The sequence below is a fragment of the Typopeltis vanoorti genome, chromosome 7 (genome assembly GCF_054136105.1).
Source record: "Typopeltis vanoorti isolate ZY-2024b chromosome 7, IOZ_Tvanoo_1.0, whole genome shotgun sequence".
Classification (NCBI taxonomy): domain Eukaryota; kingdom Metazoa; phylum Arthropoda; class Arachnida; order Uropygi; family Thelyphonidae; genus Typopeltis; species Typopeltis vanoorti.
In genome coordinates, this window is record NC_143555.1 from 31,482,356 (window position 1) to 31,502,071 (window position 19,716).

Consider the following 19,716-nt stretch of genomic DNA (forward strand, 5'->3'; position numbering starts at 1 on the left):
AAGAGGTGTCTTCGGTTAAGTACCGAGGAGACTTACTCATTCTGCTTGTCAGAATGATTGATTGATTTAAACATATTATTAGTTTGATCGTGATGATTGTTAATAAAACCATCGTAAACCATTAAAATTGTGCTTAAACACCGCTTTAAACAAAGTATAACCAAATAATTAAAAACACCTAATTGTTATTTTAACATAGCGATTATCACCTATCGAGATTAGTAAGGTGTTAAACAGAATAATTAAGTTTGTGAGATCTAGTAGGGATTTTAGATTAAACTGATCGGCAATTTAAGGAAGTAATATAAGTTAGCTAAATTATTTTTAATTTCAGTTGGTATGAATCCACAAAGTAAGAGTGAAAACGAAAATCTGACATGTCGTCATCCATCAAGTTGGTTGTTAAGATTACAATTTGCCTCATACTGAATGATATTTACAGTGTTTTGCAGCTTAAATCAAGAAATTGGATTTCAGTGGATTAACTTGACGGTTTGAACTAAACGCGTTTGTCGGTGGGCAAGTAAATACACTTATCTGCTTATAAGTCAAGCAGATACACTTGACTTGTCAGAGCCTACTGAAATATGTTAAAGATATCTACTACTGATTCTAATGATGTCTGGCGCTCTTTCGCTATGAGAATATTTTATAAGTTATTAGTTTTCGCTGGAACTCCATTTCTGGGAAAATATAAAAACATGTTGTTTCTTATCTCTGGGGTTTACGACCTACAAGATCGAAGTGTTTCTTCAGCATAGTTACTCGTTGCAATAGCTTCTTCTTTACACTTTCTCGAATACATATCACTATCATCCTTTTCTTTATAAGATAGGAACTTTGAATATAAATGTTCTAAATTAGTCTAAACAGTGTTCTGTATAGGAACTAATTATTTTTGTGCCTCCTAGCAAAGTTCCTGCAAATTAATAAAATTCCATTTGGATAGATGATGCAAGTTTCTAAGCCGAATGATATTCTGCAAATTTTAATACCAATAAACACTTCTTTCTAGTTTTCCTCTTCAACCAATTGCAATGCGCAGAGTAATCTTCAACTCCCTGTAGCTTTAAATAGGTTTTTTATTAGGGAAAATTCCGTTATCTACTTGAGACTTAAATTTGCAAACGTATCTCATAAAATAGGTAGAAAATTTCAACTCCGGTCGAACCCAAGGACGTATGTCCGACAAATGGATGTTGTTGCTGAGGCTAAGAGTATTTGTTTAAATAAACTAAAATATCAGAAAGTTTGCTTCAAAATTTCCATACTGTTCTGATTAGATCAGTTTCATTTGATAAGACTGTATTTACATTACAGCAACTGTTAAATAAATATATTATGTCATGGGTAGAACTTAAGTCGTTCATGTCGTTATCATAAACCTATTTGGACTGCATTTTCCTTGAGGTAACTTTGAAACTCATTTATGCTTTGTCACGGAGAACATCGTGATAGAGGAGTTTTTAAAATCCCCTAAGGATCGTCGGTACTGTTTTCCAAAGTGGCCAAAATAGCGGATCGATATTCGGCGCAGATGATCAGAGTTACACGTCCCACTTGGCAGCGTCTGCGTTCCATTTCCCGGATGACCCAGAGGGCTTCAGTCACATGTCGCCTAATAAGATGTCCGTTATAGTAGGGGGCCCCCTACGAACGTATCTCTTAAATGGGGTAACTTTAATGGATACAGAGTTAGCAAACCGAGATGCTTTTCACGATAAGGCACATCATACAGCGACAATCTCACGTGCTTGAGCTAATCACCACCGAAGTGTCCTCATTCCCTTTATATCGGACAGACACAGTGATGATCAAAGTGCGTTATCATCACCAGCTTACGGTAATGTGGTCTTTGCTGAAACATTTTTATGGTAATTTGCATACCTCGCTGCGTTATGAGGCTCATCTTGAGGAGGACACACCACTCACATCTATGCACGAGATGGATCGCTGCAGTGTTTCTATATTAGTTGTTAAAAAAACACCTAAAAGATTAGGCGCCTTTTTAACAGGGAAAAAAAACATTAAAAAAAGTTTTTTTTTTCTACCGTTCTACAATAGAAGAAATGTTCCACCCTATTATTGACACAGTCTCTCTAAACTATAATTAAACCTTTGCTTCGACACAGAAAAGCTGTAAGTCCGAATCCCACGCCACATATCTGAGCTCACTTTTCTACATGCTATCTTAAAAGCATTTCTAAATTTAAGTATTAAGATCCCTTAAGGAATACATAATGAAATGAATGTATCAGAAATTAATCTAAATTCAAGTCACGCGTCATCGCGAACTTAGTAGTTGGCGATAATGCGTGAAGCCCCTTGGAAACCACATTGGCAAATAAACAACGACAAATAAATAAATGGCTGATGCAACAGTTTCCTGTTTATTTATTCTTGCATGAACCCTTCAAGGTTCATTTAATCTCAGAAAGTCTAAAGATTAATCCAGATTTATAAGCGATAAATACAGTTAGAATTCTATAGAAATATTCTACAAATTCTCGAGAATTCCTACCGAGTTACATAATTAGTGATTGGTTTATTATGATGATGATGAGTAACGCAAACAGCAGGCCTTCAAACCTGGTAATAAAACCAATGGTTTATTATTATGATGGTAACGAAACCATTTAAAGCACAACAAACAAGCACGTGGGAAAACGCATCGTATTTCGATTTATTTAATTCGAAACGCGATGCAATTTTTAAACTTCATTCTTGTAATATCGAAATAGTTCGACTGCGCTGCATTCTGCGATTGAATCTCTGTCTATTCTCACAGACACTTTTTTTTTTTTTTCAGGAAGTGTCATCTACCGTCTGCGTGGTTCAAAAGGAGCGGACTCTGATATCCTAACCTTTGGGGTTCGAGGAAGTGTCGCCCGCCAGTTGTTGGATATCCTCTCCGTTTCTGGAACAGAAGCAGATGTCATTCTGAAATCCGAGCCTCTGGTCAGTTTTAGATAGTTTTAAAGTAATTCTGTTTCGTGTGCTTACAATTCCATTCCCTTTATTAGTTAAGTAATTACATAAAATGGTGTAACGCCTGTTTTCTAGTTAGTTACCGTTAAACCTCTAGAGGAATTCGCTACGCCGAAGAGATGCTCTCCGTACTGAGTAGCGGTCTTAATCGCAGTTACATAATCTCTCGCGGAAAACTAAACTGCGCGTGCCTGTTTTGCGATCGATTAAAACGTGACTTTCCTCTCTACTTATAAATTATTGTAATCAGTGAGCTTGGTGAAAGTTGCCTTGATTCTAAACTCAACAAGTAACTCATTACTGTGAACAGATAAGGCTTTTGGAAACTCGACTAACAAATAAATAATGAGGGATGAGCAGATGCTACAGGCAGGTGATTGTTGGGATGTGATCGCTTCCGATTTGAAATTATCACAAAATTAAAATGCAGAAATATTAGTGCGTTAAGAATTTAATATACTTTCCGATCACTGCACACTTTTTGTTTTCCATATTTCCCAAGCTCCGTTCTTTTTTACTTGTTGAACAGCGCCATCTATGTTGTGGAAAGGGAGTTATATGATAAAAAAAAAAAAATGCCGGGTGAAAGGAAAAGCAAACAGTGAACGAATTAGTCTAAATTTAACTTCAAATTTTAAACACGGAGAATTCTGATTACATTTTATTATTTGTTATTAAATTACTATATCGGAATACTGCAAACATACGACAATTAGTTTTAGCTGAATTAGCTAAATGAATGAAACATCCAGATAATTCAGCCTTTTAAAAGACTGAATCGAATTCGGAAATGATGAAATAATCGACCTACGAAGAATTATCCTTTGGTTTCTAATTTACATCTTATGGATCTAATATTTGTGTAAATCAGCTTCTTTCTACACAAATAATTCCGTTAATTCCGTTTACTTTCATTACTTCATCCGTCGCCGAGTTACATAAGGCGAAAATGAATGTCTAATTCTTTTGGTTGCTTTAATTTCTCCAGTCTTTGTTCTGCATTTATTATAAAACTGGTATTCTGCGTCTGTATTCTTAATTAGTTCTGAAATTTGTTTCGGTATTTTTCTTATTTTTAATATAGCTATTTATCTTAGCCGGTATCTGCCAAATGCTTTTGTTAAAACAATAAAGACTGTGCAAAGAAGTTTACTGTATTCTGATTATGTCTGTATTATTTCCTTTAAAATAAATACTATATCTATGATCCAGGTTTGCTCATCAGGTAATTAAATGAATATTACACACTCTTTTCGCCAGTTATTTAAATATTTTTTCTTTACGTACATTACTTAGAATCAAATTCTAATTCTTTTGATAATTGGCTCCCTCGTTATGTTAGATCTTTCTGTACCAATTCGAAATATTAAAAAAAAAATTTCAATGTCTTTTTTTTTTCTGTTATTCTAAAAGTTATGGTATTCTCTTCACAAACATTATTATCTGTGGTTATCTTTATTCTGTGTATCGTGAAAATAATCTTTCCATTTATACAAGGAATATTTATTTCATGCTTCCATTTACTTCTTCCTTTTGAGTCTGTATTATTCTCCAGATTATTTTTAACTATCATAAAAATCACCATTTACTTTACTTCACATGGTCATGTTCATCTGAAATTGGTGTTTTTCATTGATTGTGTAGCATCCGTGAAATGCGGTTTTCTTTTGCTAACTTTCATTTGTACCTCTTCTGCATAATGAGGTGTTCATCGCTGAGGAAGGAAAAGAATTTTCTGATAAACTGTATTATCCATAAGCTTTTTGAAGGATTGATTGATAAAATCATGAATATAAAAGCATAATTAAACGTGTGTGTTATATTATCCCATTTATAATTTTTTTTTTATTTCTGTTTTAGGAAACAGAGTATAAGTTTACCATATTCGTTACTGGTGGAACTCAGGTAAGCACTGTTTTTTCGTTCATGTGAGGGTATGCCCTGAATAAAACAATAATAATCTTTTTACTCATAATAAGACCCTGCTTTTTAGGAGGATCCATCCCAGAACTGCACCTTATACGGAATCTGAAGAAGAGACATACCCATATTTCTTACTTTCTCAGTTGTCTTGCGAAGACGTCACCTCTCCCATTTATAACTGTCATTTTTAAGCAAAATTCCAGTGTCTCGTTTCGTAAAGTCGTGTGAAGGATCAGATATTCATATCACTAGAAAACTGTAGAATCTTTCGGTGCTGAAAACAGTCAGCGGTTTCTGTGCGAAAGGACAGATTCATTCGAAGGTTTCCGTGCTTGCTCCTTTCCTAAATAGAATTTGGTTTCTGCCACGGCTAGAAACACATACACAGGGATACGTGACTTAAGAAACCATGAATATCCTCAGAATTAAAAAGAAAAGATTGTATATACATGCTAGCAATTACTTATATTTCAGGCTTCAATCTAATGATTAAAACACTAAATCTTACTTATATCTTATAAGACTCACGAGTATTTAATTTTGCTACTCTCTGTACATGTCTGATGAATCGAAAAATCTAAAAAAAAAAAAAAAAGTCAGAGCATTTCAATTTCAAGAACATTCCTTGCAAGTTGAAAAAAAATTAAAGAAATACAGAAGAAGTAAATCAAGAATAACTAATGTCTCCTGGATGCAGAATACAATCTGGAAAAGATGTAACCGAAGCATTAGAAGTATTGACCTGACGTATTCCCTGCTTCAGTATTATCATGTACCCCCCCCCCCTCTGACATTGTCGGACTTTGAAACTGATTCATCTGAAATTTATGTGGATACGCATGCTGTAGTGATAACTCATTTACTGCAAGCATTATTCAGTATGTAGTTGAAATTATTTTATGTGTACTTAATTGAAATAGTGTTGTGTTAAAAAAAAAACAAAAAAAAACAGGCATATTAAAAGAAATCTTTCAGTAGGATTACTTCTAAAACGTTACGTGCAAAAGTTCAGCAATAATTTGGTAGAAATTTAACAATTTTATTTTCCCGTTTTTTCTAGACTACAGAAGTTGAGTCTTCGATTTTTATCACAAATGTCACAAATCAGCCTTCGCCCTTCCTGCAGTATCAGCCGCTAATAGCAGTGCCCGAAGTAAGTGGATCGCAGTAGTTTGTGCTGTACTTTCAGTCGAATGTTCAAAACCGCAAAAGCAGAAATACGAATTGCACGCTAACAACACGATCATATTTTATTTTATTCCATTTCTATACAATTATATATATTTTTTAATATTCAAACGAAGCATCGATCAAATATTGGTTCTTTCCATCTATCATTTCAGAAGTCTTGTATATGAGCAGATACTATTATTATATATTTTTCTTTGGATTTCTTTCAGAATACAGAAGAAAACGAAGAGATAGGCACTGTTGTTGCTCGACAAAAAGAAAGCAGTAGTCTTCCAGTTCTATTCGAAATCAAAGTAAGCCCACCGGACACTTTTGGCTATTTGATTTTAAGTGAACTCATTCGCTTAAACCTTTATAAGTTTTAAAATCATGTTATTTTCTTATAAAAAATATCAAATATTAAAACAATACAACTATAGAATTCATAAATGCAATCATCACTTCCTTCATAGGAAGTAATGATTCTTTCATTACTTCCTATGAAGTAATGAAAGAATATTATGCTTATATATTAAATATCCAATATAAGCATAATACGTAGCTTTAACATTGCTTGATAAAGGCGTTTACTACTAACTTTCAAAATTTGATAATTTAACTAGATTGTTCTCGTATATATTTCATTTACATGAATATTAATTATGTCTACAAATTTTATTTATACTTTATATAATATTTTCTTCGGTTGAATCATTTGCACGGGTTGCTATATTTACACACCCTTTTCATTCCAATATCTTTTAAATATAAATAATGGAAATATATCCGCGCATGCATTAGAAAAAAAGCTGTTGGGTGACCACCGCTGATTTACCAGATTAGTGTTGATGATGACTTACTGAAATGGGTAAGAAACTGAAAAATGGATGACAGGAAGTAGTGTTTAGAGAGAGAGTTTTTACCAATCATACCTGCTTTAATATCATTACATGGATAACAAGTATAAATTGATATATTTATTCATATGGCCAAGATGGTTAAAGAGAAGACAGGTGATATAATGCCTTATCCCTACACTGTCCTGTACAGATAACGGGGAAGATGAAAAGCATTCTTGCTTCGCCCCTTTAAGCCAGTCCTTATCCTTATTATATTATATTATATAAGGACTGTAAGGCGCATGCATAAAATAAAATATTCATTTATTTTTAATCTATATTTATATTTTTTAATCCATTTTTATATATATTAGGGTTCTGATAAGTTTGCAATCAAGTACGTTCTGAGTCCGCTGAAGAATGCTAGCAAAGCCCAGATTAGTCTGCGGACACCTCTGGACTACGAAAAGCAAAATTTGTACAAGTTGACCATATTTGCCATGGTAAGGCTCTCACTCCAAATCCTGCTGTTGTTTTCACTCTTAATCCTCAATATACGTGCACATTTTCGTAAAGGTATTTCCTACCTTTTATTTACAGAATGTTTGGACAAATGAGAGTGTAGATACGAGAAATATCGCCTCGGTGGACTTTGTGGTAACTGTGGGAGACTTGCAAGATACGCCACCTATATTCCAAAACCTTCCTTCCATTGTCAAAGTGTCTGACAGCGCACAAATGGTACGATCATGAATTAAGTTTGGAAAACAATTTAATATTTATAAAAATTTCTGTGTAATAAAATTAAAATACAAAACACCGGTAAAATAATTTAAAAAAAATTAAAATAACTTATTAAAAGGAATATAATCCCCCAGATCATTGGAAATATTTGAAAATAATACTCATTAGCATGACGGTCTTCATTATTTTGAAATAATTTTTATTAAATTTATGGGATTATTTATTTTTTCTAACTTTTGGTCCCCGTTTCTTGATTTTGAATAATAATAACGAATGCATAGTTTAACATTTCCAAGGCCCTATTTTTAATTCCCATTTAGGGGACCAACGTGCTGACTCTTTCTGCCGAAGATGGAGATTATGGCAATCAAAGAAATATTACGTATTCTTTTGTACAAAGTAAGTTTATCTTCGATCCAGTAATGCTTAAATTAATTAAATGCGATCGGCGATGCAGTGCTGCGCGTTTCTCTCTTTCTTAAGAAGATTGCAATTTTCATTGCAGGTACTCAGTGGGCGACTTATTTCAACCTGAACCAGATGACCGGGGAACTCACGCTAGCTCGGCCAGTCGACGAATTGAGAGAGGTTTACGATGTTACGGGTCCTTTAATACTCGGAGTTCAGGTGAGTTGCTCTGCGTTTTATATTCATTAGCCATTTTTGGATTCGTTTAGTTTCTTGTCTTTGATATGATCAAAGCCAAATTGGAAGAAATAAGAGGAATTATAGAGATCAGTCACCAAGAAGAACGATCTCGTTGCTGGGAAAAATAATTTCAGTAAAATTGTAGAAACGGATTAGTAGTACAGACTAGACAAGAAAGCAACTTAAATGTCACGCGAGCAGTTTTGACTTAGAAGATCGAAAAAAGGAAATTTCAGATCATGTTTTCGTTGCTGATGAAGATCGGAGAAATAACGTGGATATCCAATTACGCAGTTAATTCCCATAGCCTATCTGGCGGAAAGACATTAACAATTTTAGGCAGCAGTAGAATGAATACGGTAAGCATCCGGTATTACTAAATAGAGAAAAGCCAATGTAGCTAGAATATTGTATGCTAAGTGATTTTCATTGTCTCTAGTAGGATGAAAATCATTCCTCCGCGCTATCCCTTGCTCATCGGAGGCCTGAAGCACTTCTAGTCTCTAGAGGAGGGTTTGCCTAAACCTTTGGCTCTGCAGGTTTCCCACTTATGAAAAGTGGGAAACCTGCAGAGCCAAAGGTACGAAACTTTACACACGATCCACTGTTAAAATATATCCTAACAGAGATAATGCAAAAATAATACACGGTTTTCTATTGTCGACTCTTTTTTATGGGTGATTTTAAGTATTTGAATATTGTAAATATCGTTGGATTATTACATGAACAATTCCGGGAAAATGAACCATGACGAAAAAAAAACAAAAAAAAAAAAAACACGCAAATCTTTACGATGGAAATATTCTTGGTTTGGAAAGTTACAAAATTTTTTAAATAATAATTGGACTTATATCGCAAACATTTTTTATTCCAACCAGATAATGCGGAAGAGCAGTGGATTAACGAGTTCTCTTATGATACAGGAACAGATAAATGGGATATTGCGGATGGGACTAAAATTAGTTCCTATATTAACAAAATATTCGGCAACGACCAGTGCGCGAGGGATAACTTCTTGTTATCTATTTGCCGTTCAACAATTGCGCACTCTCATTACGTCAAAGTGACAATTTATTGGAAAATTTCGAGTCACTTGGCACGAAATCAGCTCATTACATTAAACGTTAGTGATTAAGGTACACGTGGTGGTGGCGGGGGGGGGGAGAGTAATATCCCCGCAACTTGTATTCGCGGTATTTCATTTTGCTACATTTTCAACAGAAAGAACGCAGATAAACAGACACGCACCACTTGTTTCATTCTGAAGTTCATTAACGTCTGTTGTTTCTTTTCTTTTTTTTTTTTTTCTTTTCTTTTTCCAGGCAACAGAAATAGTGATTGTTGAAATACCCGGGCCAGAAATGTCAACTACTGCAGAAATTGCGATCGTTCTTGTGAACACGGAAAATCGGCCTCCGCATTTTCTAAGTGATCGATACGTCGGCATGGTAGACGAGAATAGCCCGCCATTGACAGCAGTCAGGTGGGAGGGGACAACGCTCGCTAAGGCAGTCGACGAAGATCAGGTAATTATACAAATAAGTTGATAAATTTTCATCCAACAATGAAAACACAACAATAAGAACGAGCCACCTATTCCATATGATGCAGCAGACAGAAATGAACGTTGATTTGTGGATTATCTTAATTTTATATTTTCTATCAGATAATCCATCATCAATTTAATTAATGACAGAATTATTTTGGTAATATGAAAACCAAAATGTCACTTTCCTGTCAGTTGTATAATTGCAAGGTGTATCTTCGGAAATCCGTACAAACACTTTGCAAAGCATTTTATTCTTAAAATGAGGTTTTGTTCAAATATTAATTCCGATGTATATTTTACTAGCTTTGATTTTAAATTAAAAAAAAACTTTGATAGCCAATAATCTCCAAATTACCTTTTTTGTTTTATTTAATAAGTTGGTGTACATTGTAATGGAGCAACCGGTGGCCATTTTGTTATCTGTTTATATAACCGACGAATGCTTCTTCAGCGGTTGCTTACCTGTTTACTGTAATCCATACACGAGAGGTTATTCAACCCATATTCATTAATACTGTAGATGTACAGAAAGTTGAAAACCACAACAACCTATTGTCACAAGAGAAGCTGTTGTTGGTATTAACTTCCTCCATTTATTTTCAGATATCATACATCATGACCGTATTATTAATATAATGAACTTGCCTTCATTAATTTTCTCATCTTAGGGTAAGAACGGAAGCTTTGAGTTATTATTGGATGGCGATGGCGGTATTTTTAACGTGCAACCTTCGCGTGGACTGAATGAGTTAACATTCGCCATACTGGTGAAGGAATCGGGGAAGCTGGATTACGAAAGGAACGACACCAAGTACATCGATTTCAAGGCAGGTGATACTAAGTTGGCTTTATTTCCGACTTCTTTTAAGCTCTTATTTTAAATAAACCATTAAGAATATGCGTTTAAGACTTTCTTAGAAAAGCATTGAATGTGTAGTATTGAAGAATTTTTGATCGCGTCTTTATTCTTTTTTTTTTAAATTATGATAATACTTAAATGTCTTTCAACTAGGAATATTTATGAGTATTATATTCATTTATATATAAGCCATTTATATTCATAATACAAATGGCTTTATTTGCTAACACAACACTTCGTATTGTGCTTTATCAGAGTTGAACAGTCAATAATACGTACTGAGGAATTTTTTTTTCACAAAACAATCAAAATTAATGGTAATAATATCGAGCTGTACCGAATTGGGACTATCCAGTAAATATCGATCCACAACTTCCTATCTGTGCTTCTTAGCCCTACTCCTTTGTTGAACAAATTACTTTTTAAATGATTATTTTTTTTTATATATATATTTGTAGTTCGGAGAAGCCATTGCAGTCAGACATGAAATATTTCATCACTTCTTGGCTGCTCTACATCAAATCTGAAATTCGAGAGATAAGAACGGCATGAATCATAAAATTGGTGAATGAATTGCCATTTCATTACTTTGCAATTCAATGATTGTCATTTCTCACACTAGTGCGCACGCACACGTATGTTCATTGTTAAATCTGTCAGTGAAATTTCTCTGTTGGAACAACTCATGTTAATAGTGTATTAAAACAACTAACGAAATCAAATATTTCATATAAAATCAGATGATTTATGTGAATAAGAGAAATTATTTAAACGGCTGTACCTGGCTGTTTTATTTTTGCGAGCAAAATTCATAAATATTTATTAATCAGCGCAATGGCACTAGCATTATTAAATTTTATAATGTGCTGAAATAATGCATCAATTTTCTATTTTAATTGAATAAATTTCGTCTTCTATATTCGACTCACAATGCAGTGTGTATTGATGCACAGTGACGTCATTCATTACCATAGTAATTGAACAAAGGAACGTTTTCAGCCATTAAAATATAGCATCAGTTTATTTTAATGAGCCATTTGTTTCTCTGTAGTCTTGTATCATTTCGAATTGTTGTAATTTTGAAAGGGAAATAAATAAAAATGAAGCGATAAATGAAAATGAAACTTTTGTTCTTCCGGGCATTGTTGCTCATTTCAGTTCGAATACCTGCAAGTGCACGTGTGTATTTGTAATGAGATCATTCGCAATTAATATTCTTTGGCTTAGAACTACACAGCAGTTCACTTTGAAAAAATAGTAAATATCGGGAATAACACACGCACAACCTTTCAGATTTCTTATTCTCCTGCTGATCTGTGAAACACTATTGATGCAAGAGGTACTTTCAGCTATCCGAATTTGTTCGGTATGGACTTGAGCAATTTTCTGTAATATTTCAAAATTAGTTTGCATACTTATAACTTCAAGACACTTCAACAGTGTCTTGACGTTACAGCAATGACTTTTGAGTCTGTGTTATCTTAATTTAAGAAGACAAAATAAATAACATTCAGATAACTGCTGCACATTTATTTTCTAGATTATAGCAAGAGAGACGGGAGCGGATATCCCTTTATCGGCCACAGCATCAGTGCGAGTGAACATCATCGATAGCAACGACAACATCCCCCGCTTCCTAAAGAACCATTACGAAGCCAGCGTGGCGGAAGACGCACCTCCGGGGACAACATTAATTAAGATAGAGGTACGTACTTTATCTTCGTTACCGAGTGTAATAAACCACGGGCTGTATAAGTAAACCAGATGTTGACATAATGGCAACACTTTCGTTTACTTAAATTGTCTTCAAGAACTGTTTGCGATCGCTTAACGATTTGTCCACAAAAGTTGTATAAATCGTGGGATTATTGTTTTTTTCTTTCTTTCCTTTTAGATCAACGGTTTCCAGGGTTTGGCATTTCGCGATTCGACAACTTGACCGAAAGGTCTGACGAATGTTTATTTCTCCGTTTCGCAGCTTGCGTTTATTTTGTCGGCGACAACTTTTTAAGGTTGTTTATCTAAAATATAATTACTTCTAGCGATTTTTATGTTCTACCTAAATTCTAAATCATTTTGAATCAATATAGGATCCCAGAAAAAAAAAAAAAAAATGTATTATGCATTTCAGTCATTTGACTTTCGCCTTTCCAGGACAATAACTCTTCTTCTCCTTTTTTTTTTTTCTTTTTATCTTGCTATTGGAATTTTTAACTGTTACACTGCATCTGTTTATTTTGCTACTATATTTTTCTCCATTGATATTACTCATTTATTTTCGACGAATCGCAAGTTTTTTTTCTCTGGGATTGAGATTAACATTTCCTTTTATAATTCATATTACTTTAGTCATATTAGTGTTAACTTCCTTTCCACAGTTTATACACTGTGTAACGCTTCACCATTACGTTTATTTATTTTTTTTCGGTGAGGGGCATCTTCAAGATAAGAATGATGTCCTGCAAAAGACTATTTACGTAGCATAGCAGTCTTGCTCCATAGCATTTATTACTCATTTCATCTCTTCAACTAAATCTGGTATTTGTTTTTGATATATATATTGACTTCGTAAGGGAGAGCATCGCTTCCCCCCCCCGTACATATATGTTACAAAGCTTTTTGAATTTTTAAAATGATATTCGATTAATGTACGTGTTGCTTTGTGTAATACTTGGTCATTCCAGTATTACTTAGTTCGTTTTATTTATTGAATCAAATACTTGTTTGACGTCACGTGACTGCAGTATATGGAACTACTGGTTTCATGTTTTAACCCAATTCGTCTAATTATTAAAATAAGCTCGGAGGCAGATCTCTTGGTGTAAATAAGAGTTTTCTTCCCTTAATATTTGTTCATATATTGAATTATATTTCGTAATATTTAGATAAATATATCGTATTGCAATACCATAAATAATAAACATGTCATATCTCCATCATACTGCTGCTGGCTTTACGCTTGTTTCTGTTAAGAAAGTATTTCCAATTCTCTTACAAACAAACTTACTATTAAATGTACATTAGAACTTGAGAAAGGATCGTAAACATTCACATGCAGGATGTTATCTTCATGCCTTCTCTTCATCATCCTTCTGAAGGGCCTCCGTAGCTCAGTCGGTATAAACGAAGCCGTTTGGACGGAAAGACTTGTGTTCGATTCCCGTCCATGATGTGAGGAACCTTTATCTGGTCTCTTTCGACTAAAGGTGAGTTAGCCGGTCTCATACGGAGGTAGAGGGCTTTTTTCACCCGGAAACTCGAGTTTGTCGTCCCCCAGAACAGGCAAAGCGGCCCTTGAACACGCACGTATTTATAGTCATAAAATAAATACTTAATCCCTCACTCCGAGGGCGCAACCAGTCCTAAGGGACGGGTGAGAAACGAGGGAATCCCATAAAATCAGGCATAATTCACACCCCTAAAGAATACAGTGGTTTCTATTATGCAAAATGATGACCGTCTCAAGACAGAGCTCCAGACCCTTTCTCTCTCTCATTTTTCCTTCTCTATTCCAAGAAAACAGTTCAGAGAATTTTAGTTTTGAACCGTTCCGCTCCTAATAACCGTAATATCCAATACAGAGACGCCATCAAAATCCCGTTTATTGCAAGTTTATCAATCAAAATAGGATCTGTTTGCAAATATCACATCAGAGTAACTTTTAAACCATTTCAAACTGTTTGTAACATCTCGTGGTCTCCTAAAGATAGCGCACCTTTCTACAAATACCAGGAGTGTGTAGAATTCTATGATTGTGCGGTTTGGCCTCCATAGGACAGTCAAGGCGTAGGTGAGAAAGAGGAACACGTCGCAGATGCTGACCGTAAAAGAAAAGATAGATCTGGGTTGGCAGCCATGCTTCTAATACCAACCATGCAGTTGATTGGAACCTTTCAACTGTGCCTTATTTCAGAAGAGAACTTTTATTCCAGACCTCAGAAGAAATCTGTTACAGACAGTCGTCCATTTGCAAGGATCAATCACGGAATAAAAATCATGGCCTGGCACTAAGTGATGGACGGAAATTTCTCACCAAATCCTGTAAATTACAGATTTCAATTTCGTCTGCAGTTAGCGATAGAAAGTGCAGGTAAAAACGCGTGGCATGCGTTACGTTTACTTTCCAACATCAACTTGCCTGTTTGCATTGTGAGGTTTTTTCCGCATTGAATCAACTTCGTTATCTTTGTATTTATATTTGTTTGGATGTGTCTAGCCTGAAGGAGACACCAGTGTCTCCTTTTAGGTAACGACTAATTCCAGCTTTCTATTAACACACTTTAACCAAAATGGGTTCATCTAAATATGCTTTGGTTTGTTATCAAATAAGTATTAGCTGTCTGTGTGAAAAGATGTTACAATAAGAAGTTTCCTCATGAAATTACCTTTTTATTTCTCCGAGTGTAACCTGCTATCGTTCTGACGTAGCAATTTTCGTTGTATCATTCTTCCTGCTTGTCACTTACTGCACCCAAGTTTCAATTATTTCCTATTTTGGGATTTTGTTCAACTATTCGTTTGTCAGATTTATTGTTGCTCACAAAACTCTTCATTAAAATCTCTGACTGAATCATTTGGTCTGAATGATGTCCTAAACCTTCCTGAAGTTTTGTCTTCTGTAACTTTTAGAGTTTATATTTATTTTTTTTAGTTAAATAATAAGTTAATTTTAATTCGTATTTAATATTGCACAGTTAATGCGGGTTAATTTTTGTACAGTCCTTCAACAAAGTTTTTCATTTGCAGCGATGGCACGAATATTTCTTGTGTCAAATAGAGGTTTATTTTTTCTTCTTCCTTCACAAAACCGAAACGTAACAGGATCAGTTTATGAAGCGAGGATCCAAGCAGTTCATATTGCTGGAGAAATTAAAATCTTGCAGAAATATATAATCCCTTTCTTCAGTCAGATGAGGTTTGTTGATGACTAAATAAATTGTTTCTTCTATAAGACGAAAGAGATCCACTTCCTTAATGATCATTTCCTACTCACACCGGAAGTAGAAGAACAATCATCCCTCAATAAGGTAATGCATTTCTGCAGCATAATATACAGTATATATGGAGCAAGTGATTGAATATTTAAAGATTAACGGACAGATTAAACATATATTTATTGTTATAGAAAACCCAGACACAATATTTCTGTTTACAGAAAAAGAGCAGGTGGTGACGGATGCTTTGGAGATGTCTGATAAAATAGCTGAGATAAACTGCGTTGTTTATCTGCTGTGGAGCGGTTACATGAAGTCCGACCGTATTCGATCATATTGTCAGTCTCGTTGTCCAAGTGGACAGTGTATGCACTCTGTTCATCAGTCCATCCTAGTGTACGAGTAAATACTGGTCTATAATTTTTTCATTACTTTCAGAGGGGCATTGCTGAAACAGACTTTAAGAGTTCAGTAAATTCCCATTTTCGATTGTTTTGGTATTTGTTAAAAAAAAAAGCTGGCATTCGGTTTAAAATTTGTAGTTTTATAACATTAATGATGCCCCCCCCCCCTTTTCTTAAACTGTTCCATGGACCACAGAGCAACCAACGAGAAATTATCTACCCAAGAGAGATTATTCTTTTACCTTCTCTCTCTCCATTAGGTGAAAGTTCAACTGGCATTTTCGTAATTCTTTGACAGTTGTTACGTCATTGCCACATGGAAATATGCACGTGCGCTTTTTATTCTCCAATTATTGTGTTAATCAATTTCCTTCACTGCATGACTGCCAGTCATACAGTGAAGGAATTCAAATAGAAAGCAGTTTTCTTCAGAATTTTTATTTTCGAGTAATTTCTATATGCATTTTCAAAGATTAGATTGTAGGAATTCATTCTGAGCTTATTGTATAGTTTTTTTTTATCCTTAGCATATTTTTAATTCATCATTGATCTAGTATTTGTATAGATTTTTAGATATTTTTTCCTCTATTTACATTTAGCGTAGTTGTTCATCTCGATAAATTCATTATAAAAATTGAGCTCATTATACGATTATTCGAAAATGTTGAAACATATGTCATAACTGTACTGGGGGGGGGGGGCACTGCTCGTATAGTAGAGTGGTGATCTCAGAAACTGCTAAAACAAATTTCTGGATGTGTCGAAAGCTATTTTCTTACGAAGATATGATCGATATAGCTTACCAAGTTATTCACTTCTTTCGCATCTACATAACATAGAAACCATGTAATACAATATGTTCTCATATTCCTCTTTGGCCTACTGAAATAAAGACAATCCCCAAACATGCCACAGTAACGAGTGGATATAGATTTAGAATTATTTTAATGAATTTGAAAACTTTTCGATTTTTTTTTTTTTTCCCAAGTTTAAATTTGCAGAGCCGTTCAGAGGGGACACGGTCAACCTGGCGATGGGCAAGTGAGCGCCGGATATCTGGGCGACAAAATAATAGATATGCAATTCTATTCTATTGATCTATTACCCGGTAAATTTAAATAAAAATTTTTTGAGAAACGAGTTAAAAGAACGATATCAACATAAAATTTGAAAAATCTCGCTTATAATTAAGTTTATTTTTATTGTGTAGAATTACGAAATTGTAGAGAAGTCATCTTTCAAGATGACTTCTCTACAATTTCGTAATTTTATGGGAAATTGTAGATTACAATTTCATAATTCCATAAAATTCATAAAATTCAATTCCATAAAATTACAATTTCGTAATTTTATGGGAAATTTTGCATGGGAAATGAAATTTCCCATGCAAAAAATGAGTCATCTAGTTAATAAATATTTTCGTTTATATCATGATGAGAGTATTAATTTTTGGTCGTGAAAGTCATGCACTGTGGAGCCAAAGCACGAATGAATTATTTGTGAATGACACATTTTTACTTTCTCCCCACTTTTTGCTTTAATTTTTGTTATTTTGGCTAGAAAGGATGGAGGTCCTGTTTTGTATCGTTTACTACCTAATAAGACTCTTGAAACATACACAAAATTATTTTATATGATACATGAAATGTGGCCATTACTAGATCCCGAAAATATAAATGTTGATTTTGAAATTGCCATTCGTCAAGCTTTACGTATAATATTTCCGTAAGCTAACATAAAGGTTTTTTAATTTATCGAAAATTAGAATATCGGAGCCAAATTCACGCAGGTAAGCTTATGAGTCTAGGTCATTAGGTCTGGATTATTTTTAGTTCTTTTTTTTTATTTCAGTTAACTTATAACTCATACCTCACAAGTCTTAACCATATTTATATTTTACCAATATTTAAAAAAAAAAAAAATCCATCAAATCGTATGCCTGCTAAGCGTGCAAAAATTTGTAAGTTTCTGTCACCCAGTTGTCGTGTACCCCTCCGTCCATTAGTTTAATGTTGCTATGCGGTATTCTCTCTCTGTGTGTGCGCGCGCTGTACGCCCCATTTGCTCCCCCCTAACAATAATGCTAACTTATTAGCTATTGGTACTTATGTTTTTATTTGGGTAGTCCTAATGAGCCGGTTGTTTTAATCAGGACACCGCTTTAAACTTTTCATTTCAGTTTTGGTGTCTGTTGGTTTAATAGTTCATTTTCATTTGTGAGCTTCCGATTTTTTTTCTTCCTTGCCAGTTTTACTCATGAATGCATTAGAAACTGAAATAATGTGTTGAAAAGTTCTTCCGTTTCTTTTCTTACTGTAGAGTTACATTCTTAATTATTCCTTCTTTTTTTTTATTATGCCATTTATGTTTACTTGCATTTGCTCCATAAACTTTCGCAAGAGTTCCCCCAGCTCCGCTATAGTTTCCCCGCCACGTGCATTTAGGTCCCCAGTCGAACCGCAGTTAATATTTCGATTTTCGATAGTCTGAGTGACCTTTAAAAGGGAAGGGTTACTATCGGTGCATTTCATTTCTTTGTCTTTCGACATCTTTCTAAAGTCTTGGATAAACCAATGCACAGAGGGTGTTTCCGGGTAGAACGTTCTTTTTGTCGTAAACTTACCTTTACAGCTTTCGGCGAACGGCTTGCGATGACCTTGAAGCAGATTACTGCGAATATCGTTATGGAGTTAAGACACGTACATTCTGAAGGATTATGTTTACAATCCCGTGATCCTGTTTAGCGGATTCGTCAGTCCACTCTACTCACATCGCTTAAAGGGTTTTACTCATCAATATTCGAAAGGCGTTTTATGTCAGCGGATTTGTTAAACCATTTCAAGTGAATGTGAATAATTGAAAGTGTATTTTCACTAACTAGTTCATGTTTGAATATTCTAAAATCCTGTGGAAAACAGACATATTGAAAAAAACTTTAGTGAGGGAATTATTTGGATTCCAAATTCGGATTCACACCTTGAAATACGTTCGAATCAAAACTCTAAATGAGTTTTGATTACAAAATAATAACTTTGCCATTGAGATGGAGTTGAATATGAGGCAGCATCGTAATGTGCATGGCTTAGTAATCGACTTATAATTGGGAATGTAACCATCAACTGTGTCGTTGTTTTCGGGGGGGGGGGGGATAATTTGCATCGTGAATGACTGACAAGATGGCGTCTTGCTCCCAAGCCTACTACAGGCTGTGGGTTTGAATCTCTGTGTGGCAATGGATGGAGGGATATGCCCTTAAGTAGTCGGCAATTACTGTATTTCATCTCCAGGTGCAAGATCATCACTCGACTTAACCGAATCTTGAAGTGTGTCGTGGAAGGGAAAAGTAATTTTTATTCATTTCAGGACCTCCGTTTGAAATTTTGTGCAATAAGTATTTAACGTACACTTACGAAACGTATCTTGTGCCACTCATGAATTACTAAGTGAGTTAATTTTATAACAGATTATACTTTTTTGTGTGATCACTGCCAGTTTTATGATATATTTAAAATAAATGTAGCATTCATAGTATTATCCTTAAAAAAAAAATTAGCTTATCACTAGACAACGCTATGCATATTACAAAAACTCGTGGGCATGGATTGTGATTGTCTTTAATTATGAGATGATTTTCATCGCGCGGTGTGAGACACCTCCC

At 34.5% G+C, this 19,716-nt stretch overlaps 1 protein-coding gene across 1 annotated transcript in view; it reads left to right on the forward strand.

The window, feature by feature from the left end:
* Positions 1–19,716, forward strand: part of LOC150104561 (cadherin-86C-like) — a 54,609-nt gene that overhangs the window by 12,899 nt on the left and 21,994 nt on the right. The window contains exons 4-14 of the mRNA XM_090395777.1: positions 2,810–2,958; positions 4,849–4,893; positions 5,972–6,064; positions 6,312–6,395; positions 7,295–7,423; positions 7,521–7,661; positions 7,985–8,063; positions 8,170–8,291; positions 9,635–9,838; positions 10,530–10,688; positions 12,261–12,425. Of these exons, the coding sequence (XP_090251903.1) occupies positions 2,810–2,958; positions 4,849–4,893; positions 5,972–6,064; positions 6,312–6,395; positions 7,295–7,423; positions 7,521–7,661; positions 7,985–8,063; positions 8,170–8,291; positions 9,635–9,838; positions 10,530–10,688; positions 12,261–12,425 (1,370 nt within the window). The remainder of the gene's footprint in view (positions 1–2,809; positions 2,959–4,848; positions 4,894–5,971; positions 6,065–6,311; positions 6,396–7,294; positions 7,424–7,520; positions 7,662–7,984; positions 8,064–8,169; positions 8,292–9,634; positions 9,839–10,529; positions 10,689–12,260; positions 12,426–19,716) is intronic.